At 36.0% G+C, this 20,321-nt stretch overlaps 2 protein-coding genes across 8 annotated transcripts in view; both read right to left on the bottom strand.

The window, feature by feature from the left end:
- GTF2E2 (general transcription factor IIE subunit 2) overlaps nucleotides 1-6,024 on the bottom strand; it is a 44,915-nt gene extending 38,891 nt beyond the window's left edge. The window contains exons 1-2 of one of the 2 annotated variants that reach the window (XM_039333741.1): nucleotides 5,881-6,024; nucleotides 2,711-2,877 (exon numbers count right to left, since the gene is read on the bottom strand). In XM_039333741.1, the coding sequence (XP_039189675.1) occupies nucleotides 2,711-2,873 (163 nt within the window). In that variant the 5' untranslated portion in view covers nucleotides 2,874-2,877; nucleotides 5,881-6,024. Of the gene's footprint in view, nucleotides 1-2,710; nucleotides 2,878-5,621; nucleotides 5,850-5,880 lie in introns of those variants that run through there. The other variant, XM_039333743.1, reaches the window with a different exon arrangement.
- A 9-nt stretch (nucleotides 6,025-6,033) lies between these two features.
- Nucleotides 6,034-20,321, bottom strand: part of WRN (WRN RecQ like helicase) — a 58,168-nt gene continuing 43,880 nt past the window's right edge. For 5 of the 6 annotated variants that reach the window (XM_039333735.1, XM_039333738.1, XM_039333736.1 and 2 more), the window contains 5 exons: nucleotides 19,355-19,469; nucleotides 17,958-18,092; nucleotides 12,157-12,249; nucleotides 8,807-8,944; nucleotides 7,417-8,113 (listed from right to left, as the gene is read on the bottom strand). In XM_039333735.1, the coding sequence (XP_039189669.1) occupies nucleotides 7,994-8,113; nucleotides 8,807-8,944; nucleotides 12,157-12,249; nucleotides 17,958-18,092; nucleotides 19,355-19,469 (601 nt within the window). In that variant the 3' untranslated portion in view covers nucleotides 7,417-7,993. Of the gene's footprint in view, nucleotides 6,054-7,416; nucleotides 8,114-8,806; nucleotides 8,945-12,156; nucleotides 12,250-17,957; nucleotides 18,093-19,354; nucleotides 19,470-20,321 lie in introns of those variants that run through there. The other variant, XM_039333737.1, reaches the window with a different exon arrangement.

Genomic DNA, 20,321 nt, shown 5'->3' with positions numbered 1-20,321 from the left:
TCTCAGCTAACACAAATCTTGCCAAACCAGTTTAGGATTATAATCCTTGGCCACGTTATTCTTCATCATATCTACCACTTATGTTTATCAGCCTGAACAATAAGATCATCAGCATGAAGTTTAAAAAAGGGAAGGAGAAACCAAGCAAGCACATTTATACAACAAGAAGTGACAGAATGGTAAAGATTGTTTTTATTATATAACAGTGCTAGTTTGTGCTAGTGCAAAAATTAGCAGGACTTTCTTCCTGTTTGAACAAATACACTTAAATAATTCCTGTCCATTAAATTTAATTTCCTTTGTTTTCTTCAGCATATTCAAGTCCCCTCAAATTCCATATAACAAAGTGGCAGATGCATGATCTTGTAAGCAGCCATTTTTACTCCTTTTACTCTTTTTTACTCCTTTTGTCAAACAATTTTTCAACAGAGCACGTTACCCATTATCTTTCTATGAACATTTACACTTGTTAAAATTTCTCCATTTTCTCATCTTTAGTATACATTCTCATCAGTGTACACAAATTCATCAATTTGATTTAATTTTTCACCTTTTATGTATAAACTCCATATATCTCATTATATCACATGATTTATTGCTGGTTGTAAGTATTCAGAATTTCAATTAACAACACAGCACCAGCTGGCTGCAAATGTACATTAATGTCTGTATATCTAATTAATATTCTTCCAAAGACCCTCAACAATTTCTTCTATATTTATCTATAAATATTTTAAGGAACCAATGGGACAATATCCATTTTCATCATATACTGCTTACGTGGTATTCAGCAACTACTTTCCAACTTTACTTTCATGCAAAATATTCCATAACTCAAATCTACTGATTTTATCACAATTGCATGCATTTTCAAAATATACAGTAAATTTTCTTCCTACTGAAGAGCAAAGGTTTGCTATGGAAACACCTGTTCAATATAAAACTGCACTGTACTTCCCAAATTCTTTGTCACCTGTGGCACCTTTTCAAGCAGAATTTTAGCATTATTGGCACTTTTCCTTTTGTAGAGGAACAATTAGCAGCATTCCCCAACTACCAGATACAGATGCCCTCTTCACCTTTATATTAAACACAGCTACACCATGAGCAAATCATATCCATATTTTAACATTTCTTCAGACTTGTAGCCTTACCATTTTCAACTTTCTTATGAATTTGACATCCTTTTCATTATTTTTGTCTTGGTTAGTTATATGTACAGTATTCAGCTCAATTCCACATTTCAATATATCATTGTTATTCCCACACAATTCACTTATGGTATTGATTTCAGTTTCAATCCAAATCATCTCATCATTTAATTTTTTAAATTGTATTCACTGGAAACTCCATGTTTAACTCTCTTCACACATTTCCAAAATGTATTATTTTTGTGATTGCTCTTACATAGCCTCTTTCATCATTCCACAAGAATCCTTTTCCATACTTCCTATTATGTATAACTATACATTCTTTCATGGTACTCAATGTCACAATTCTTATTATTCTACAGAATTTCCACATAAACTTTCTTTATTGCTCCCTGCCACTCCTTTTCTTTTTTATAGAGTATCATATTCGCTCTCCTATAGCTATTATACTTTCACTTCTTTCCTTTTCTTTCAGGATACCTCTTTTACAAGATCTACTCAGGAAATGCTCTATTCATCATTCAGAACCTCCAATCAACTTTACATCCTTCACTTAGTCTTTCAATTTTCATCATATTCAAACCAATCATGTTTGTACATTTATATTTTTTTGCCATATATGGCTAAATATTTATATAATTAAAACAAATGTATTTTTAAAGCAGAAACAAACCTGATTGTTGGAGGCGATATGCTGACATTGTAAACCACTCAAGAGTGCTGTAAATATATGTAAATAAGTCTAAGTGCTATTGCTATTGCTATTCTTAGTTCTCTGAATAGTCCAGTTTTTCTCTACTTGTTTTTCTCCCATCCATTCATGTCACCTTGCAGAATAATTTTTCCCCTGGATCCATGTGCAGTGATGAACATATTTCCATACTCATTTCTGGTTCTTCCATTAGCATTACACACTGGAGCATAACATACAATTATCAGCAATTCATGGATTACAACTTCTATTTGTATCCATAATTTAGATGACATTCATCCTTTTGACATACATTTTATCTCTTTCATAATTAAAATTATATCTTCATTTCATTGCAAGCGTTCATCAACCCCACTCCATAAAATCTAACTACCTTCATTCAGATTATTACATCCTTCATTTCTCTCTTAGTTTCAATACAAAACAAATTTATTTTTATACAATTTATTCATTAACTCATGCTCTTTACATTTACATACATTCTTAGTTGTAATCTTTCAAATGTTAGACTTGCCAACTGATGACATATTTATCCTTATCACCCCTCATGGCCAATTAAGACTTTCACATAATGATTTTAGGTATGTTAAATGACTAGAATAGGACTAGACTAAGTTACCAGCCATAATCACAGTCATGCTACATACAGCATTCCCTGCTAACAGTAAGAGCAATTTCACATGCGTTTTGGTCAGCATGCCACATCCAAAATTCAGTTTTAGGCCAATATGTTCACCTTATTCTATGCCAGCTATCTATGCAAGTCAAGGTTCCATTACCTGTGCCTATCAGCCAAGAGGTACATGCATCAATTGCTTATTTTAAATTTCCCTTTGCCCCCACTAACCTGTATTTGGTTTTGAACTTGATGAACCACTCTGTTCTACTTTGGCTTTCTTCTTTTTAGAAGATGAGGAATCAGAAGAAGGTGCTGGACGTTTCTCTACAGCAGGTGTACACAGTGCTCGTTTCTTGAAAAGTTCTCGTTCTCGTAACAAGCTTGGATCCATAATTCTGTCACAGAAAAAATGAAACATAATTATTAACAGACCAAAACCATTCTTAATTTAATATTGTAGGTCTGAAACTCAAAACAAAAATGTTTTATTTTTAGACCCTGACAAATCTATGCTTGCAAAAAAGGTAATTGAATATGCCATCTTAAGAATTGTTGTAGCATTCTCCAAATGTAATTACACATTAATACAAAATAGAATGAAGAGAGAGAGAGAAACAAGTGGTGCTTTACTTCATTATCTCCAAACAAGGTAGTTACATTAATTGGGGACAATAAGAAACCTATATATTTGGTAGGCAAATGTTTTTACTAGCCCATTTTCTTTGCACATTCAGAAAGATAATACAAAATTATAGTAATTAAAGTAAACAAATGCTTAACCAATTTTCAGGAAAACATCAACTTCAAATTTTAGCTTATTATAATTTTGACTCTAAACTGAGTATTACGTTTTCATCACACATAATAAAAATCAATTATTTGAAAACAAGCAAAAATTTCTTCCTAATATTTAGAAAAAGACAACTTATGAACATATTTGGAAAATTCTGGATTGGACAGGGTTTTTTTTCCTTAAAACAATTCTGTAAAGTAGGTCTGCAATAATCTCAGTGAAGTTGAAAGCAGCATCACAGTGGGAGCCATTTGAGTTACTTCCTTAAACATACAATGCATCTACTGTATTTTTAAGGCATATATGATCATATTTCCATATTTTTAAGCAATTGTTGCATAGATTCAGAAGAAAATATCTGCATTAATATACTGCATTAAAACATTGTTGGAAAAAACCTACAGTAGACATAAAATATTATGGTATAAAACATATTTTACATATGATTGAGTTCATATATGATGCTAAACTTGCTTTAACATGATCTGTAAATTCAAGTTATGTATGTTTTTCATTCTAAATCTGACTCAGACATAGAACCTTCCAAAATCTGTTGTTATCCTACTTCATAAATTGTCCTTGGCTGGCTCTATCTGTATGCATAGCCATTTCTCTTGGTGGGAAAACCAAGTGATAGCTAGAAGTTTATGAAGATAAAGCTGATTTATAGAATTTAAAAGAGCTGCAAAACACCCGTTGAGTGATTTCCATTGCTACATAGATTCATAATGGGTACACAAATTGTAGCCTTAAAGGTGATAATTAAGCAATTTCCAACAGGCTAGCAAGCATAAACAATAGTGAGTGAAGCTGGGAGATATGTGCAATGATATCCAGAGGACCACCTGTAATGAGGATAGCAAACTTTGAATATGAACATGCTTTCCCAAAAATAAAGGATTGCCATGAAAGATAGTTACAGCAAAGTACACTAGTGCATAGGAATTTTTTCAGGAATCCACATTTCAAACAAGTGCAAATGTATTTTGGTAAAAGCAGTAGTGTAACACAGGCAAGACTTGATTTGAGAAGTACATGTGCATGTAGTTTAGACATTTTAGTGCAACAAGTTTTACTTTATTTGTACAGTATTTATGTCATTCGTATCTCAGTGGCAATCAAGGAGAACATTATCTTGGCAATACCACACAACTATTACAAAACATGGATGCAGTTTTAAGCTGCGTTAACAGAAGGTCTGTTTACATTCTACTCTTGAGTATTGAGAATGTCATAGTACCTAGGCAACTTATTTTAGGAACAGCTAAAATCTGTAGTATATCTGAAAGACTGTCCTGCATAAACATCTGCTGCTCGAGTCTAGGGGAAAGGACAAGAAATAAAGGATGGATATTTAATTTCGGCTGGATGTCCTAGCCGTTCAGCTAGAGCAGTGGTTCTTAACCTGGGTGATATTGCCTCCCAGGGGGCGATTTTGTTCTTCAGGGGGGCGATGGAACAAAAAGGGGTGATGTGGGGGCAAAGGAACAAAAAGGGGGCGATATGGGGGCGATGGAGCGAGAAGTTTTGGGGACACTTTTGAGACTTTTTCGTACAGTGAATCGCTGCATATCTCTTGTACAAAAACATCAGATCGCTCACTATTAGTGGATTGAATTGTTTTCAAATGTTCCTCCAGCTAGCTTCAGTACAGAACACTGTACTATGTGAATACGCTTCGCTTATCTTCATGCGTGTTGCGCAGCAGCCTCTACCCTTTTTATATTTCTTTTTGCATCTTAAATTTTACTTGTAATTCAATCATTAAACGTTACTGTTTTTCTTTTCAGGCATTTCACTTTCTTGCAATTGAATTTTGTTTTCAGAGGTCATTACATTTAAGTGTCTTGAATAAATAAGATAATAATAAAATACATGTACCACGAAGTTTGGGAATAAAGTGATGGGTGGCACCAAAATTTTTCAAACAGTTGAGATATGGCAAAGAGACTGGAAATAAATTATTTGCATCAATATGTCCTGATGACAATTTTAAAGAAAATAAAACAAGTGTTTGCATAAATTGAAGAATTATTTCTATGTTGTGATTGAGAGGTTATGTTGGGGCAGGGGGGCGATGACAAATTTCTCATTGGCTCAAGGGGGCGATTCTTTCAAAAAGGTTAAGAACCACTGAGCTAGAGAACAAATCCTCCTTCGCAAAAGGTATTTAAGCAGGGGTTGAGCCACTGACTGTCGGGAATTCTCTAAGGAGAGGCAGCTCCAGTGCATGAGAATCCATTCAAGCCTATAATCAGGACTTCCACCAAGATACCCCCGACTCGGTGACGCCGCCGGGAAAGGATCTTCCGCTGCCTCGTGGCCTCCCCTCTCGAAACTACACACCGCTCAGTTCAAAGGCTCCCGCGAACCGCCGTGTTTAAAATGCGAAAGTGGCGTTTCCTTGTTGATATGCCCAGAATTCTCCCGTCTTCCGCTTTCCCCCTGGACCGCCTCTGTTCCGAGAGGGTTGCTGAGCTCTTCGGTCCCGAGGCAGTCGAGCTTCGCAACTCCGCAACCAAGGCGGCGGCATAACGTCGTCGCTCTCCCCTTCTCCTCCCAAACGGCTCTAATCCCGCCGAGACCGCGCGCCAAAGCCACTCACCTCGCGCATGAGGCGACTCCAACGGCAAGAGGAAGGCAGGCGAATCCACGGAGTCCACCGGCTCCTGCTTTCCGATTGGCTTGGTTCCTACTTAAGAGCGCCCATCCTTCCTGTCGCTGGTCGACTGCATTTTGCGTCAGCGTCAGAGTAAAGGTCCGGAAGTAGTACAATTGCTATGGCAACATTAAGTCATTTGCGGAGCGAAATACTGCTCCCTCTCTCCATAGAATTAGAGCTTGTTGAATTTATATTTTTAATCTGGGATTTAGCCACGTTTTTCATCATTAGTAATTTTAAGATGTGTGGACTTCAACTCCCAGAATCCCCCGGGCAGCAAAAGCTTGCATAGCCTGCCGAAATAAAGAAAGTACTTGCTCTACAAGCAGTAGAGAAGTAGATAGTAAGAGTGCTGATGCAGGGCTCTAGATCTCAGAGGGAAGCAAATTCCACAGGAAAAATCCCCAAAGCGCGAGCATTTTGGGCTAGACCTAGTAAAACGCTTCTGTACAAAATAACTGTATTTTGCTTGGCTGTTGTTACTTAAATTTTAGTCTGCTTTCTGCTGATCCCATTCACTTCCATGAGTGCTCTATCATACTATTTTATGCTAAACGCACATAGAGGCTTTTATCTAAACCTTTTCCAAAGCTATGTAAATTTGGGGAAAAGTGATTAGACTCTGTTTGAAAAATCTTGCCTGTTTTTTTTAAACAATCAGCAAAATAAAACTTCTCTGAACCTAAGTTACATCGTTTGAAAGCTTTAGATAATCTTTGTAATCAAATATGTTAGTAAAGCAATGATGGATTGGCAAGGGTTTGAAGGCTAGTTGGTAGCATTCGATCATTTTAGAAATCCATCACAATATTCAATGGGATAACTTTGTAGAGAAGTTTCCTTACAAGACACCCCACATATGTATCTTGACTGCACCCCACTTTACTGTAACTGATTTTTCTCATAGTATTATGGTTAGTCAGATACTAAGAATTTCTAAATGTTCTAGGTCACAGGTTACGTGTCACAACTTCTTTCCCATTGCCTGAGCTCGGATGGGTGTGGCCTCCATATGATGCAACCGGCCCATGGGCTGGCAGTTTGACACCCCTGTTCTAGATTGTCTTAAGCCAACTTCTATAAAGTTGTTTTCAGACAGAAAAATGAGCTATAAATAATTGTAATAGTTTATCTGTGAGCCATATACAGACCAGACAGGATAAATTTTAACTATAATTATGGGAGTCAGAGAAGAATGAAGATGAATTGTCAAGCTTGAATTTTTTTAGGAGTCTTATCATTTAAGGCTAGGAATTTTAAAACATACATCTATTTACTTTACCCAAACAAAAGATCTAGCCTCAAAAAAGCTAAGATCACCAGGAAATCCAAGGGTACTACAGTAGATGCAGATGTCAAAAAATATTGCAGAAGGCAATAATGGCAAACTACTTCTGCATTTTGTCAAGAAAACTATATGTCCATCTAGTCATCAAGAGCTAATCTCTTTTGAACACAAACACTGAACTGAATCACAACTTTTAATTATAAACAAATTTTATTTTTTGTAGGAAAGTGCCAAAATTTAATTGCAAGAGAAGAAAAAAAAAGTTAACAATTTAAAAAAAATTAAGTAGCATTGCACATGGTATCCTGTTTTTTAATATTTTTCACCGGAATGTTTTTCTTAAAAATAGTGTATTACAAATAAACAAATATGGGCATGCTCATTTCATGAAAATACAGTTCTCCTAAATGTCAACATAATATTTGAAGAGGAACCATACGTTACATGTATTTTGAGAAGTCAGCTGTTTCTGAATATAAGTTCAGATATGTTCCTTAATAGGTGATTAAATTTGAAAAGGAACAATTCACCACATCAATACATAACACATATATTGTGAAGAATATTCTGTGCAATGTGCACTCTGATTTAAACTATTACTCATTTTCTTCTTTCTTTGTCTGGGCTCACGTTCAGAGTTTAATCAGTCCCATATTTTTTTCTGGAAGAGGTATTAATGGAAAACTCACTTAAGTGAGACAGAACAAAGTAGAAGAATCTCACCTTCATGAAGTTATGTGTAAATATATTGTTGTGCCATTTCCAGTTTCAACTGAAGAGTCCTTTACTTCCTCCTCTGGATTTTTTAGATACTTTAACATGAGGAATTATTTCCTTTGATGTTCCAAACCACTCTGGTAATTTCCTCTTTGAAGGCTGACTTAACAGCTAGGAAAAAAAATCATACATTTATTCTTTCATTAACTATGTAATTTTTACTCAGGCAAGATACACATCAAAAGACAATTTTGCCAAATAGTGGCATCTTTACAATACTTTATTCCACTTTTTAACCTGTTTGATGGATTTATGAGTATGATATGTATATATCTGTTAAGTCCTTCGTTCGCTTGCGAATGATGAAGACACATGGCAATGCTGAACAAACACTTTATTCTCCTTCTACAACAACCAAGCAAAAAGAAAAGGCACACAGGCCTTTTTATATGGCCAGAAGCCCAGTGTCAACCAATAGGAACAGCATTTTCGCGCCTTGCGCATGTGCACAAGGCTAGCGCCGCTCTGTCTGGTCCCGGACAGCTTTTAGAATGCCCAGGACCAATGCAACATCCCGAGCCTGCTTTTGCAGGCTCAGGACACAACAATATCAAAAAAGACATTCTTTCTCATATGTGCTTTCCAAGATTATTTTTTCCTCCAAGCAGCTTAGAAAGCACAAGGAAACCAAAAATATAAACATGAATAATTCTTGCTAGCTTCTTGGGATAAGAACTTACATGTTATTTGATATTAAATGATCACAGAAAGGTACTAGAACCTAGCTGTAAAATCAAATAAAATATAATCAACATATCATTAAGTTTGCCTAAGTCTGTTTTGGATGACATGAATAACAATTACCTCTGACTGGGAATCAGTAAACAGATCTTCCTCAACGTTAGCTGAGTGCTGGTTCCATGAAGCCAATTGGATAGCACTCTGATGATTCTGGGCATCCTGTTTAGGATTAAGGACTTGCTCTTCCTTATTACATTGTTTCTTTGGAAAAAGAGGAACCAGTTATAATCATTCTACTAATCTTCTGGATACAAAAGACTGACAAAATAGATTATAATTATAGTTAAAAGCTTAGTTCTCACATAGCAAGGCAGATACAAACTAAGTATGGTTTCTAAGGAGGTTGAAATGCTTATAAATACTTTTATGTTGTGCTAGTAACATGTTTCCCCGAAAATAATCTTTTTTTTTTTTTTTGCCTCCAAAAGAGGCAAGGATGTCCATTATCCCCATTGTTATTTGTTTTAACATTGGAGATTTTATTGATTCAGATTCGGGAATCAAAGTTAATTAAGGGTGTAAAGATAAGGAAGAATAAGTATAAATTGCGGGCATTTGCGGATGATTTGGTTTTAATTTTGGAACAACCGAATCAGGCGATTGATGGTTTGTTAGAACTATAACACAGCATGGGAATGTTTCTGGTTTTAAAGTTAATAATTATAAGACTAAGATATTATCTAAGAATATGCCAGTTAAAGATAGGGAAAGTTTGATTAAAGCCACAGGTTTCCAGATGGTAAAAAAAGTTAAATATTTGGGAGTATATTTAACTGCTTCAAATGGAAAATTGTATAAGAACAATTATGAACCACTATGGGCAAAAGTCCAAAAGGATTTAAGAGATTGGAAAAAATTGCAATTGTCATTGTTGGGGAGAATTTCAGCTGTAAAAATGAATGTTCTACCAAAGTTTCTTTTTTTGTTTCAGATGATACCTATTCTTAAAAAAGAGGCAAATTTGGAGGAATGGCAAAAGGGTATCAATAATTTTATATGGGCCGGGAAGAAACCAAGGGTTAAATTTAAGATATTACAGGATGCTCGAGAAAGAGGGGGACTTAAGGCACCTAATTTGAAATTATATTATGATGCAGCCGCCCTAACTTGGTTAAGTGATTGGCTTAATTTAACAAATATGGATATTCTTTTTTTGGAAGGTTGGGATTTAATATATGGTTGGCATGCATATTTAATTTTTAATAAGAAAGTTGATCGGACTTTTAAATCACATATTTTGAGGAATGCCTTACTTCGTGTTTGGAAGAAGTATTATTATAGATTAAATTATAAAATACCTATCTGGGGGATTCCCAGACATGCAATTGAGGGAACTTCTAAGGGGACAAATTTTGACAAAATCTCGTATAAAGAATTGTTAATTCGTTCTGGTTCGAATTGGCATTTGAAATCCCTAGATATACTAAGGCAGCAAAATATTCTACAATCATGGTTTCAATATTTACAAATAATGGATAGATGGACTGTAGACAAGAAAGAGGGAATAACACTAGAAGATAGACAATTGGTTATTCAGACTAAAAACCAAAGTCCGGCTCATATAAAAAGAATATACAATGTTTTATTAGAGTTAGATTCGGAAACAGAATTGGTTAAAGACTGTATGATTAAATGGGCTCAGAATATACAGGAGCCGATCTCATTGGATTTATGGGAGACAATTTGGATAAGAAATGTTAAATTTACACAAGCTCAAAATTTGAGAGAAAATTTTTATAAAATGTTCTATAGATGGCACTTAGATCCTAAAAAATTATCTTGTATGTATTCCAATATACAGCCCAAATGTTGGAGATGTGGCAATAATGATGCGATATACTTTCATATTTGGTGGAATTGTAAAAAAGTAAAGGCTTTTTGGATTATGATTTGGTGGAACATTCAAAAGATTTTTAGAAAAAGATAAAGTTTACTCCTCAACTATTTTTACTTGGTATTTTTGTTGACTTAAATGAAAAAGAAACTACTTTGATGTTGAATTTATTAACTGCAGCAAGGTTACTAGTAGGTTTATATTGGAAGAAAGATTCCTTGCCTACTTTAGAAGAATGGATATTTAAAGTATCTAGTTTTGCAGAAATGACAAAAATTTCTGCTTATTTAAAGGATCATACACAAGAAAGATATATTATTGTATGGGGAAGGTGGATAGATTATATTCAGAAAAAGTATGGAATTAAAAAGTTTCATTTATTTTATGAATGAATTTTAAATATTATAGAGAATTGTTTTATAGGTTATGGAGTTAAAGGTTAATTATGATATTTTTTTTCCTTTTTTTCTTTTCTTTTTTTTCTTTTTTCTTAATTATTATAAATTTTTTTTTATTATTAACCCTGTATTCTGCTCTGGGAAGTGAAGGGAGGGGGGTTGGGGTGGGAGGGAGGGGGGGGTTTGTTTGTTTCTTTTTTTTGTTTGTTTTTTTCTTCTACTTTAAAATTTTATTGTATTTTTATAAATGATTGTATGTTTAAAAAATAAAAAAAAAATAATAAAAAAAGAAATGCTTATAAATACTGCAAATTGGGGAGTATAAAGGGGAAAGTTAGCTATTTTTCTAAGCAGTTTATATTATTCTTCTTTTTTCCTGTTTTTAATATTTATAAGCAACAATAAATATCTATCAATAAATATCTATCAAATATCAAGCTCAAGATAGAAATCCTTATATTACAAAATAATGCAATGCATTTTGCAATAATCTATTAATGCAATTAATACCAATGCTTTAATTGTACAATTCAAGAAACCTTTTCAATGATTTAACACTATACCCTGCATGACACTGGAAAACTAATACTAGATATCAAGAGGATTATCTTATGGGCCATGTTAAGTGTTGAGCTTCCTTTTACTATAAGTCTTCGCCAGAGACTAGAAAGTCATCTTCCAGCTCTCTCTATAGCTCCACTTCCACCTCACAGTTTGTGTGGAGGTTTGTTGCTCTGCCTGTGCTTGTGGCTTATGAAGTTGTTACAAAAATGGCCACCCAAGGAAGTGATGGGTGCTCTCTCTCTCTCTCCCTCCCTCCCCCTCTCTCTCACACACACATACCCATATACACATCAGGTGAATATATTCCTTTCTGAGACCATGGGCTGGATGATTTTGGGTGGCAAGTCATATCTGGCCAATGGGCTGTAAGGTTTGCCAACCCCGACTCCAATGAATCCTGCACTGAGCAGGGAACTGGACTAGATTATCTCCAATGTATTTTTCCACTATAAAAAATTATGATTTTAAGTCTGCATTCTATATTACATACTTAACTTAGATATTAATGAGAATGTTTCCAATATTATCATTAAAACAAATTCATTGATGGAGACTCTGCAATATTTTTAGTATTTGTTTGTTTGGTATAATCAATAGATGATGTACTACATAATTACCCAGGATAAAGAATCTGTACATGAGACATTCTGCTTTATATTTCCATAGGACTCAGAACTGGATTCCTGAATAAGTGGCTTCACTGAATCCTCCTGAAAGATTAAGGCGAATTACATTGACAAATCAAATTAAAATTAGCTGTTATTAACTATAATATAAATAGCAGTGCATCAACTGGAAGAGAAGATTTGAGAACTAAAATTGCAGTTACTTTTATTTCTATATTCGTATCTTGCACTTGTTTTAAATTGGGCAATAACATATGCATCTTTTCATATAATATGATTAAAAGTCATATAATCACAAAAACTATTTTACTAAGCAATGAATAAAACAGAAGGAAGCTCAATATTTTTTTGCTGTAACTAAAGGCCAGAAATAAAGCAGTTCAACAATAGGATATTTTTAGGATAGGATAACAGGTTCATCTGAATTGTAATCTGTGCACTCAGATTGGGTTTTGAGCTGGCTCAGAATCTTGTTTCAAAATTGTGGCTACTAAACATTTTCATTTTATGTTTTACCTACTTGGGTAGGTTAGGAGGGAGGAAGAGAGAGAGAGAGAGAAAGACGACAGATGTATATTGTAATGGATCATTGAACAAAACAATCCAGAGTTCTCACTCAAGGCACAAATGACCAGGCTCAAATTATCCTACTTCACACATATAACATAATTTCTGACATAGGTTCTAATGCTGGGGAAAGAAAGGAAGGAAGGAAGGAAGGAAGGAAGGAAGGAAGGAAGGAAGGAAAAAAAGAAAGAAAGAAAGAAAGAAAGAAAGAAAGAAAGAAAGAAAGAAAGAAAGAAAGAAAGAAAGAAAGAAAGAAAGAAAGACTAGCAGCAATATAGATGGACTAAGTTACAATGACAGTAGGTGCAATGTTGGAAGACCTGAAAACCAGGTTAGGGACACATCACCATGGAGAAAATCTATCTATGGTTGTTGGGGGTAAAAAAAAACACTTGTTGGCAGATTATGAATCAATGCAAAGGATGTCGTTTAGTCCAAAATCTTAGCTGGTTTTCAAAGGCAATAAGGAATTATATGAAGGCAGTAAATGGTCTCATTTAATTTCTGGGTCGACAATGGAGAAAAAGAAGTTTCCTTTCTCTGTCAATATACTTATCTCTCACAGACTTTCATGTGTGTGCATGTCTGAATAAGCAGTCAATGTAAAAATTGTTTCTTTCCTAATATTTTGTTTTCCTTATGTAGCTAAAAACACATAGCCACTGCTGCAATCCTATATCCAACTGCTAACTCAGCATTTTTCTGGCTATATTAGAAGGTAAAATTGGAGTTCCTTCTCCTACCAATAGGTGATACTGTTGTTCTGAAATCATGTTTTACAGTTCTTCCAAAGAATTCAAAATGTATTATCTATATATCATCATCATAACCTCATTTTGATCCTTTATTGATATCCTGATGGTATTTTAGCTGTTTGCTTTAACAAATAAAAATATATTAAAGAAGAAAAAGTGTAGGATGTATTTTAGCTCCATCGATGCCATGGATGCCCTAAACTTGCTCTATGGAATAAGTAGTAGAATCCATGAATTACAAGAAGCTAGAGGTCAGACAAGGCTTGTGTAAACTGGTAAATATTTTGTAATCTTGAGAAGTGATGTTCAGAGTTTTTTCAGAACAGGCCATACTCTCCCTTTAGGATCAGTTTGGGTGATCATGTATGTGTGAGAGAAAATGTGAATGCTCATGACAGCAGCAGCTCATCTTTCCTTTGCATCAGCTTAAAGCATTAGCCCTATACTAATTACTATACATGATATAGTAATTTTACAGTACATGCATGGTTTTATTCTTAACGTGAACATGTAGTGCCATATTGTGTGTCAACACTAACATTGGATGTTTTTGCATTGACAACAGATGGGAATGTGGCCATCTTTTACCTTTTGCTTTTAGAGTTAGATGATGCTGGGAGAGGGAATGTGAATGAGAGTCCAGCTAGACATAAAACACTGGACCCAGCGTGAGAAACAAGGTTATTGTAACCAGAGCTGATAAACAATTGGCGGGCTGGAGAGCAGGAGAGGAAGCCCGCTTCAAGCTAATTGGGGAATGTGATTTATGACTGTTAATTGAAGGAGGGAATTGTGTTTTGATACTATGTGCTCAGGGGAGGGGAACTTAGTTTTTGGCTTCGATTATGCACTGCTGATGTTATGCTATGCACTGCCGATGTTATGCTACTCAAAATAAAGATTCTTTAAGCAATGCCTTGAAAGTCTTTGAAGAGTTCCATCTGTCGGAACCATGACATTAAGCCAAAAACTAAATTCCCCTCCCCTGAGCACACAGTATCAAAGCACAACCATGACATTGTGCTTTAATAAATTACTTGTTCACTTCCAGAATCAGTATACAGTGCTCATTTTGATTCTTAAAGCTCTTACTAGCTTTGAGCATCCTTCTCCCATAGGCTCCCCCCCCAAATACCATTGAATTTATAGGGAAGTTTTTATCCAGAAAAAAGTGACCCTTCATATGTTAATAAGAACTACCATGGTCATAGTAACTAACAGAGAGATCTTCTCAGTGATGGTACCAAATTTGTAACCTAACCATCTTATTATTGCTTTCATCCAAGATCAAATCCACCAGATTTTTTCCCAAGTTTTGAATAACTAGTTTCTATGATACTTGATGCTCATTTTAACTCATTTTCTTTACCTAGGAAATCAATGATCATCACCATCTCTGTTACTGCATACCTCATGCAGACAGTGATATAATTAAAAAATGTAGATAGAAAGAGTACCAATTTACTGAACATACTGACATCCACTTGTGAATATTTTACATGTGCATAAAGACCAAAGCAGCTCTGGTTCCTTCCTTTTGGTGTTTCACTAGCAACTGAGCAATGTTATGTAAATAGTACTGTATAAATAACACATCTGAATGTCAACTGATTAAATCAGCAGATTACTCAACTAAACACTTAGGTGATTACTACTCTGACAAAACTCATTTTATTCAATTCAATCTATAAATCAAAGGCATACTTATTTTAGAAGCCATTTAGGTTGTGCTACAATGGCAATAAGTTCTTTTGTTAAATACTTAGAGAAGCAATAGTCCTGTGAATGAAGTAAGGTATTTTTGCCATTCTAGGTATGGAGTGACACAGTAAATACTGTTTCCCCAAAATAAAGCCTATCCTGAAAATAAGCCCTAGCTTGAGTTTGGGGGTGGGCCTAATATAAGCCCTACCCCAAAAATAAGCCCTAGTCTGGGGGCAAGGCACACACCTAAAAATCAAACTTGGGCAGGGATAGGGGGGTGGAGCTGCCTCATGCACTCTGCACCCACTTACTTGGCAGCCAGGCTTCTCCTCGCCGGCCCACTTCTTCTGCGGTGTCTTCTGCAGCCAGGCTTGCCTTTCTCACTAACAGGCCTTTCTGGAAGATCTCTGCAGCCGAGATGGATTCAATCCATAGCTCGGAACTTGGCTGCAGTGGCCTTCCGGAAAGGCCTGATTGCAAAATGCAGACCGGAATGCAGCTGCAGAATGAAGCTGCTCCTTCGGCTGCAGAAGAAGTGGACCAGCTGGTTGGGGCTGTCAGTGCCGGAGGTGAGTATAAAAGACATTCCCCAAAATAAGACCTGATGCCTCTTTTGGAGGCCAAAAAAAAAAAAAAAAAAAAAGATTATTTTCGGGGAAACATGTTACTAGCACAACATAAAAGTGTTAGTACAGTTTATGAATGGGAAAAAAATATTGTTTTTTATACTACTATGCTAATCATATCAAGTGGCTTTTTAATACATCTTTGTAACTTTGCCAATTATTTTCTTCACATAGAGATGATGACTGCATATTATGTTTGCTGACTTTCTCTCAGACAACAGACACAAGAGTGCACATTATAATCAATAGTCATTTGATACACGGCATCAAATTACCAAGTCTTAATTGTATTATTGCTCCTTGCTAATTAGTCCTTGGGTATTTTAAAATTTGTTGGCTATCTAATTTCATATGCTCTTGGGAGCAGCAAACTGAGAAGCAAACCTAGCATCAATATACAGAAGCAGTTTGTTACAGTTGCTTTTTTATTAACAAAAATAAAGTCTGTCAAAAATTTGAATATTTTTAATTTAAAAAAAACAGCAATGCTGAGATATGTTCCTTTCTGGGCAAATTTTGGACAGCTGCTCTGGAAAAGAGCAAAAGTTTTTATTTAATTAGACTGACAATAATATTGATACCAGAAGAACTTATGTAACTTAGCTTCAATTAAATCACTCTATAACCAAATCTGATTGACTGCATAGCACTATGAGGCCATTATATCAGTTACCCAATTGCTGACTAGCAAATACAATATATGCAACTATTGAAAATATCGAAGATGGGGGGAGAAATTAAATGAAATAATTAATTGGGGGAAAAGTACATCAAACTATTTAAAAGACTGGTTAACTATTTTAGTACTTATCCCTCATTCAAACATAATATAGACAAAACATGGCATAGCTTTAATAAATGAATATGTCACAATATTTTGGAAATGTGACACTAATCAGTCAAAATCTATGGAGATTCTCAGTCAACCAGGTCATAATTATCCCAAAGGTGCTTTTTCACAAGGCAACTGATTTTTCTTTTTCTTTGAAGACATTTCACTTCTCATCCAAGAGGTTTCTTCAGCTCTGCCTGGATGGTGGGGAATGGAAGGATTTATACTCCTTGCAGACAGCTGGTCATTTGCATTCTATTAAGAGAGTCGTTGAGGGCACCTGGAGGTTTATCTGTGTAGTCAGGATGACTTATATTTGGGCTTTGCACTTATGACCATCATAGCATCCACACAGTCATGTGATTAAAATTTGGATGTTTGGCAACCAACATGTATTTTCAACAGTTGTAGAATCCTGGGATCATGTGATCACCATTTGCAACCTTCCCAGTTGACTTCCAATAAGCAATGGGAGAACCCAGATTCATTTAATAACCACGTGATTCACTTAACAATTGCTTAGCAATGGAAGTTCTGGTCCCAACTGTGATTGCATGTTGAGAACTGCCTGTATTACACTTTGTTATTATTATTCATAATTAATTCGGACTTCCAGTACTCGATCCCTACACTGAAATCCAGTATACTGGATGAGAAAATAAAATAAAAAGATAAAAAGGAGAGAGAAATGAAAAACAAAAGGAAGTAGTCCCATCCATGTCTCTTCCCTCATATGTTGCCTCCTACAGAAGACAGCCACTCAGGGGCTGCCACAAAGAAGAGGGAGTGAAGCTATTTTCCAAAGCACCTGAAGGCAGGACAAGAAGCAACAGATGGAAACTAATCAAGGAGAGAAGCAACCTAGAACTAAGGAGAAACTTCCTGACAGTTAGAACAATTAACCAGTGGAACCACCTGCCTCCAGAAGCGGTGAATGCTCCAACACTGGAAGTTTTTAAGAAGAGACTGGACAGCCGTTTGTCTGAAATGGTATAGGGTTTCCTGCCTGAGCAGGGGGTTGGACTAGATGACCTCTAAGGTCCCTTCCAACATCATCATCATCATTATTATTATTAAGGTCTTCTTTGCTAGCTTACAAGCAGAACTTCATTTAACTCATCATTCTGCTTTGAAACAGCAAAATAAGCCCAATTCAAAGTAAGTTTCAGTAAGGACCATCATGAGCCAATAAGATGTAGCACATAAGCAGTGGTCAGTTTTTTATTCCTTTAAATTAAAGTACTTTGATAGATTGCAATCTGATAAAGAAGTGTGGCTTTGCATATAAGGAAACGTTAAAAAGCTTACCAGGGACCTACTCGTATCTTGAAACAATGCATAAGTTTTACGTTCTTCTGATTCTCTCGGGATGTTGTACTCACTGTCCACCTGAAGGACTGCATCTGGCTGATCTCTCATTCCAGAATTCTTGAAGATGTCTGTCTGCAGAGTATCAAGGAAACTGCTATTTTGAAAAAATCTAAACACTGAAGAACATCACTGAACAAAGGAATAAGCAACGCTAGGAAGGAAGGTGGTCACTTAAGGACCAGTCGCTTAACAATTGTTGAAAGTTATGATCCCCCCCCCCAAAGGCTACTTACAACCTGTCTTTGAATGTGTCACTCCTGCATCAACCCCTCCCTGCAGTCACGTGATCAGATTTCAGGCGCTTGGCAACAGGCTTGCATTTACACTGGTTGCAGAGAGATTTGCAATGTTTTTGCTGGTTTCTGGCAAAACGCACCCATTCAGGAGAATGGATTTGCTTAATGACCACATGATTCACTTAACAGCCACAGTGACTCGCCTTGCAACTGTTGTTAAAACGGTCATAAAGCCCAGGCAGGTCATATAGTGACTCCCTTAACAATTACAAGAAATGACCAAAACTCCAGGCTCAATTGTGGTTGTTAAGTGAGGACTACCCATATATAAAACATCCTTATACTGAACAGCTAGTTCCAGGTTATCTGTCTGGACTAAAACATCTGTGATTGATCTGGGCATAGACTACAACACCCATGTTCCAAACAGAGGGGTGTCCGGTCAAAAAAAAAAAAAAAATCAACCCCTTCAAACTTCCAAAATCTTCACTGCTCTACATCCCTTCAGCCACCAATGACATCCTCGGCTTCAAACATGGTATATCTGACAGTGCTAAATATCCCCCTCTCCACCAGCTCCCAATGCTCCCAATAAAGAAAAATTGGAAAAGGAAGCCCTGGTGGAATGATTGCATAGGCCATGATTGGAGTCAGAGACATTGACGATAGTTACAAGGAGGTCAGGAAAGGAAAACAGAGGGAAGATCAACAGGTGGACCAGTGCACAAAGAAGAGGAGAAAAAGGCGAGGAGCACCAGATACAAGAAGACTTCTTCAGGCCAGTGGCGTGCAAGGCGGTCAAAACAGCAGAGAAAGGTGAGTGGGGGGAAAGTTGAAGTGCACCCTGCAGTTGTAAATGCAGGCAGACTGAATTTTGTTCACGTGACCCCAGGAGCACTGCAATGGCTGTTAACTTCAAGGAGCAGGTATGACCACCACTTGTTCAATGCGGTTGTAACCTTGAACAGTCACTGAACAAATGGTTGTTAAGCAAGGATTATCTGTAGGCAAGACGTTAGAAGAGCATGCTGCCAATTGTGACATTGGCTCACCTTCTTAAAACTTAACAATAGTTAATTGAATTTAATGATATCTGACCTGTAAATTATTTGTCTGGGAGAATTCCTTGATTATGTTTAGAAGAGGAGCCAACACGGTAGATTTTGCTTCAGAAATGCCATCAATTCTCTTCATAATTTCCACAGTTGTAGGCCTGGAAAAAAATGTTACAGATGTTACAGACATTCTATGGTTTCATTACTTTTGAGTTTGATATATGAAGGTAGAAAGGAAAAAAAGACTCTTATAAGTACAGAAAGAGGGAGAATAGGAAAGTATTTGCTGAAGAACCCGAAAACAGAAATTAAAACCTAGATAAGTTAGCAAAGTTTACAATCCATCAGTGCAATTTGTCACTACCAGTAAGTGTAAAGCAGTGGTTCTCAACCTTTTTAATGCCGCGACCCCCAACTGGTCGTAAGTCGAGGACTACTCAACCGGTTGTAAGTCGAGGACTACTCAACTGGTGCAGCACCATTTGCAGAATGGGACTTTTGGCGGGCTCAGAAGGGCAGAGACAGCCTGGACAATTCCTATTGGCTTTTGAAAGCCAATAGAATTAGACTCTATTCAAGAAGTCTATTCTATTGGCTTTCAAAAGCCAATAGATTAAAAGGGAGTAGCACAGCTAAGGAAAAGGGGGGAAAAAATGGCGGACTGCGTTGTTTGGCGACCCCCGTGAAATGGTAATTCGACTCCAAATGGGGTCCCGACCCACTGGTGTAAAGAGATTACTGGCTTCTGATCTGCTTGACCATCCTTTATTTTACTAATAATATTATTGCAAAATGAAATTTAAATTCATATTTAGGATCGTTTATATATTTTATTATTTATTTTATGGAATTTAAATCTTTTTACTTTTGAGAACAAATCCCAAGGTGGTAAATTTAATAAATGTAGTTATGGTGTACAGTTGGCATCAAATTAAGGCTACTGATCTCAAGCACGTTTGCTAAAGTAAAGCAAAATTTCCAAACTTGAGTCAATGTGAATCATCTGAATA

The sequence above is a fragment of the Crotalus tigris genome, unplaced genomic scaffold, assembly GCF_016545835.1.
Source record: "Crotalus tigris isolate CLP2741 ecotype Arizona unplaced genomic scaffold, ASM1654583v1 scf7180000024506.7606697, whole genome shotgun sequence".
NCBI classification, from domain to species: domain Eukaryota; kingdom Metazoa; phylum Chordata; class Lepidosauria; order Squamata; family Viperidae; genus Crotalus; species Crotalus tigris.
This window is presented reverse-complemented; position numbering and strand designations above follow the sequence as displayed.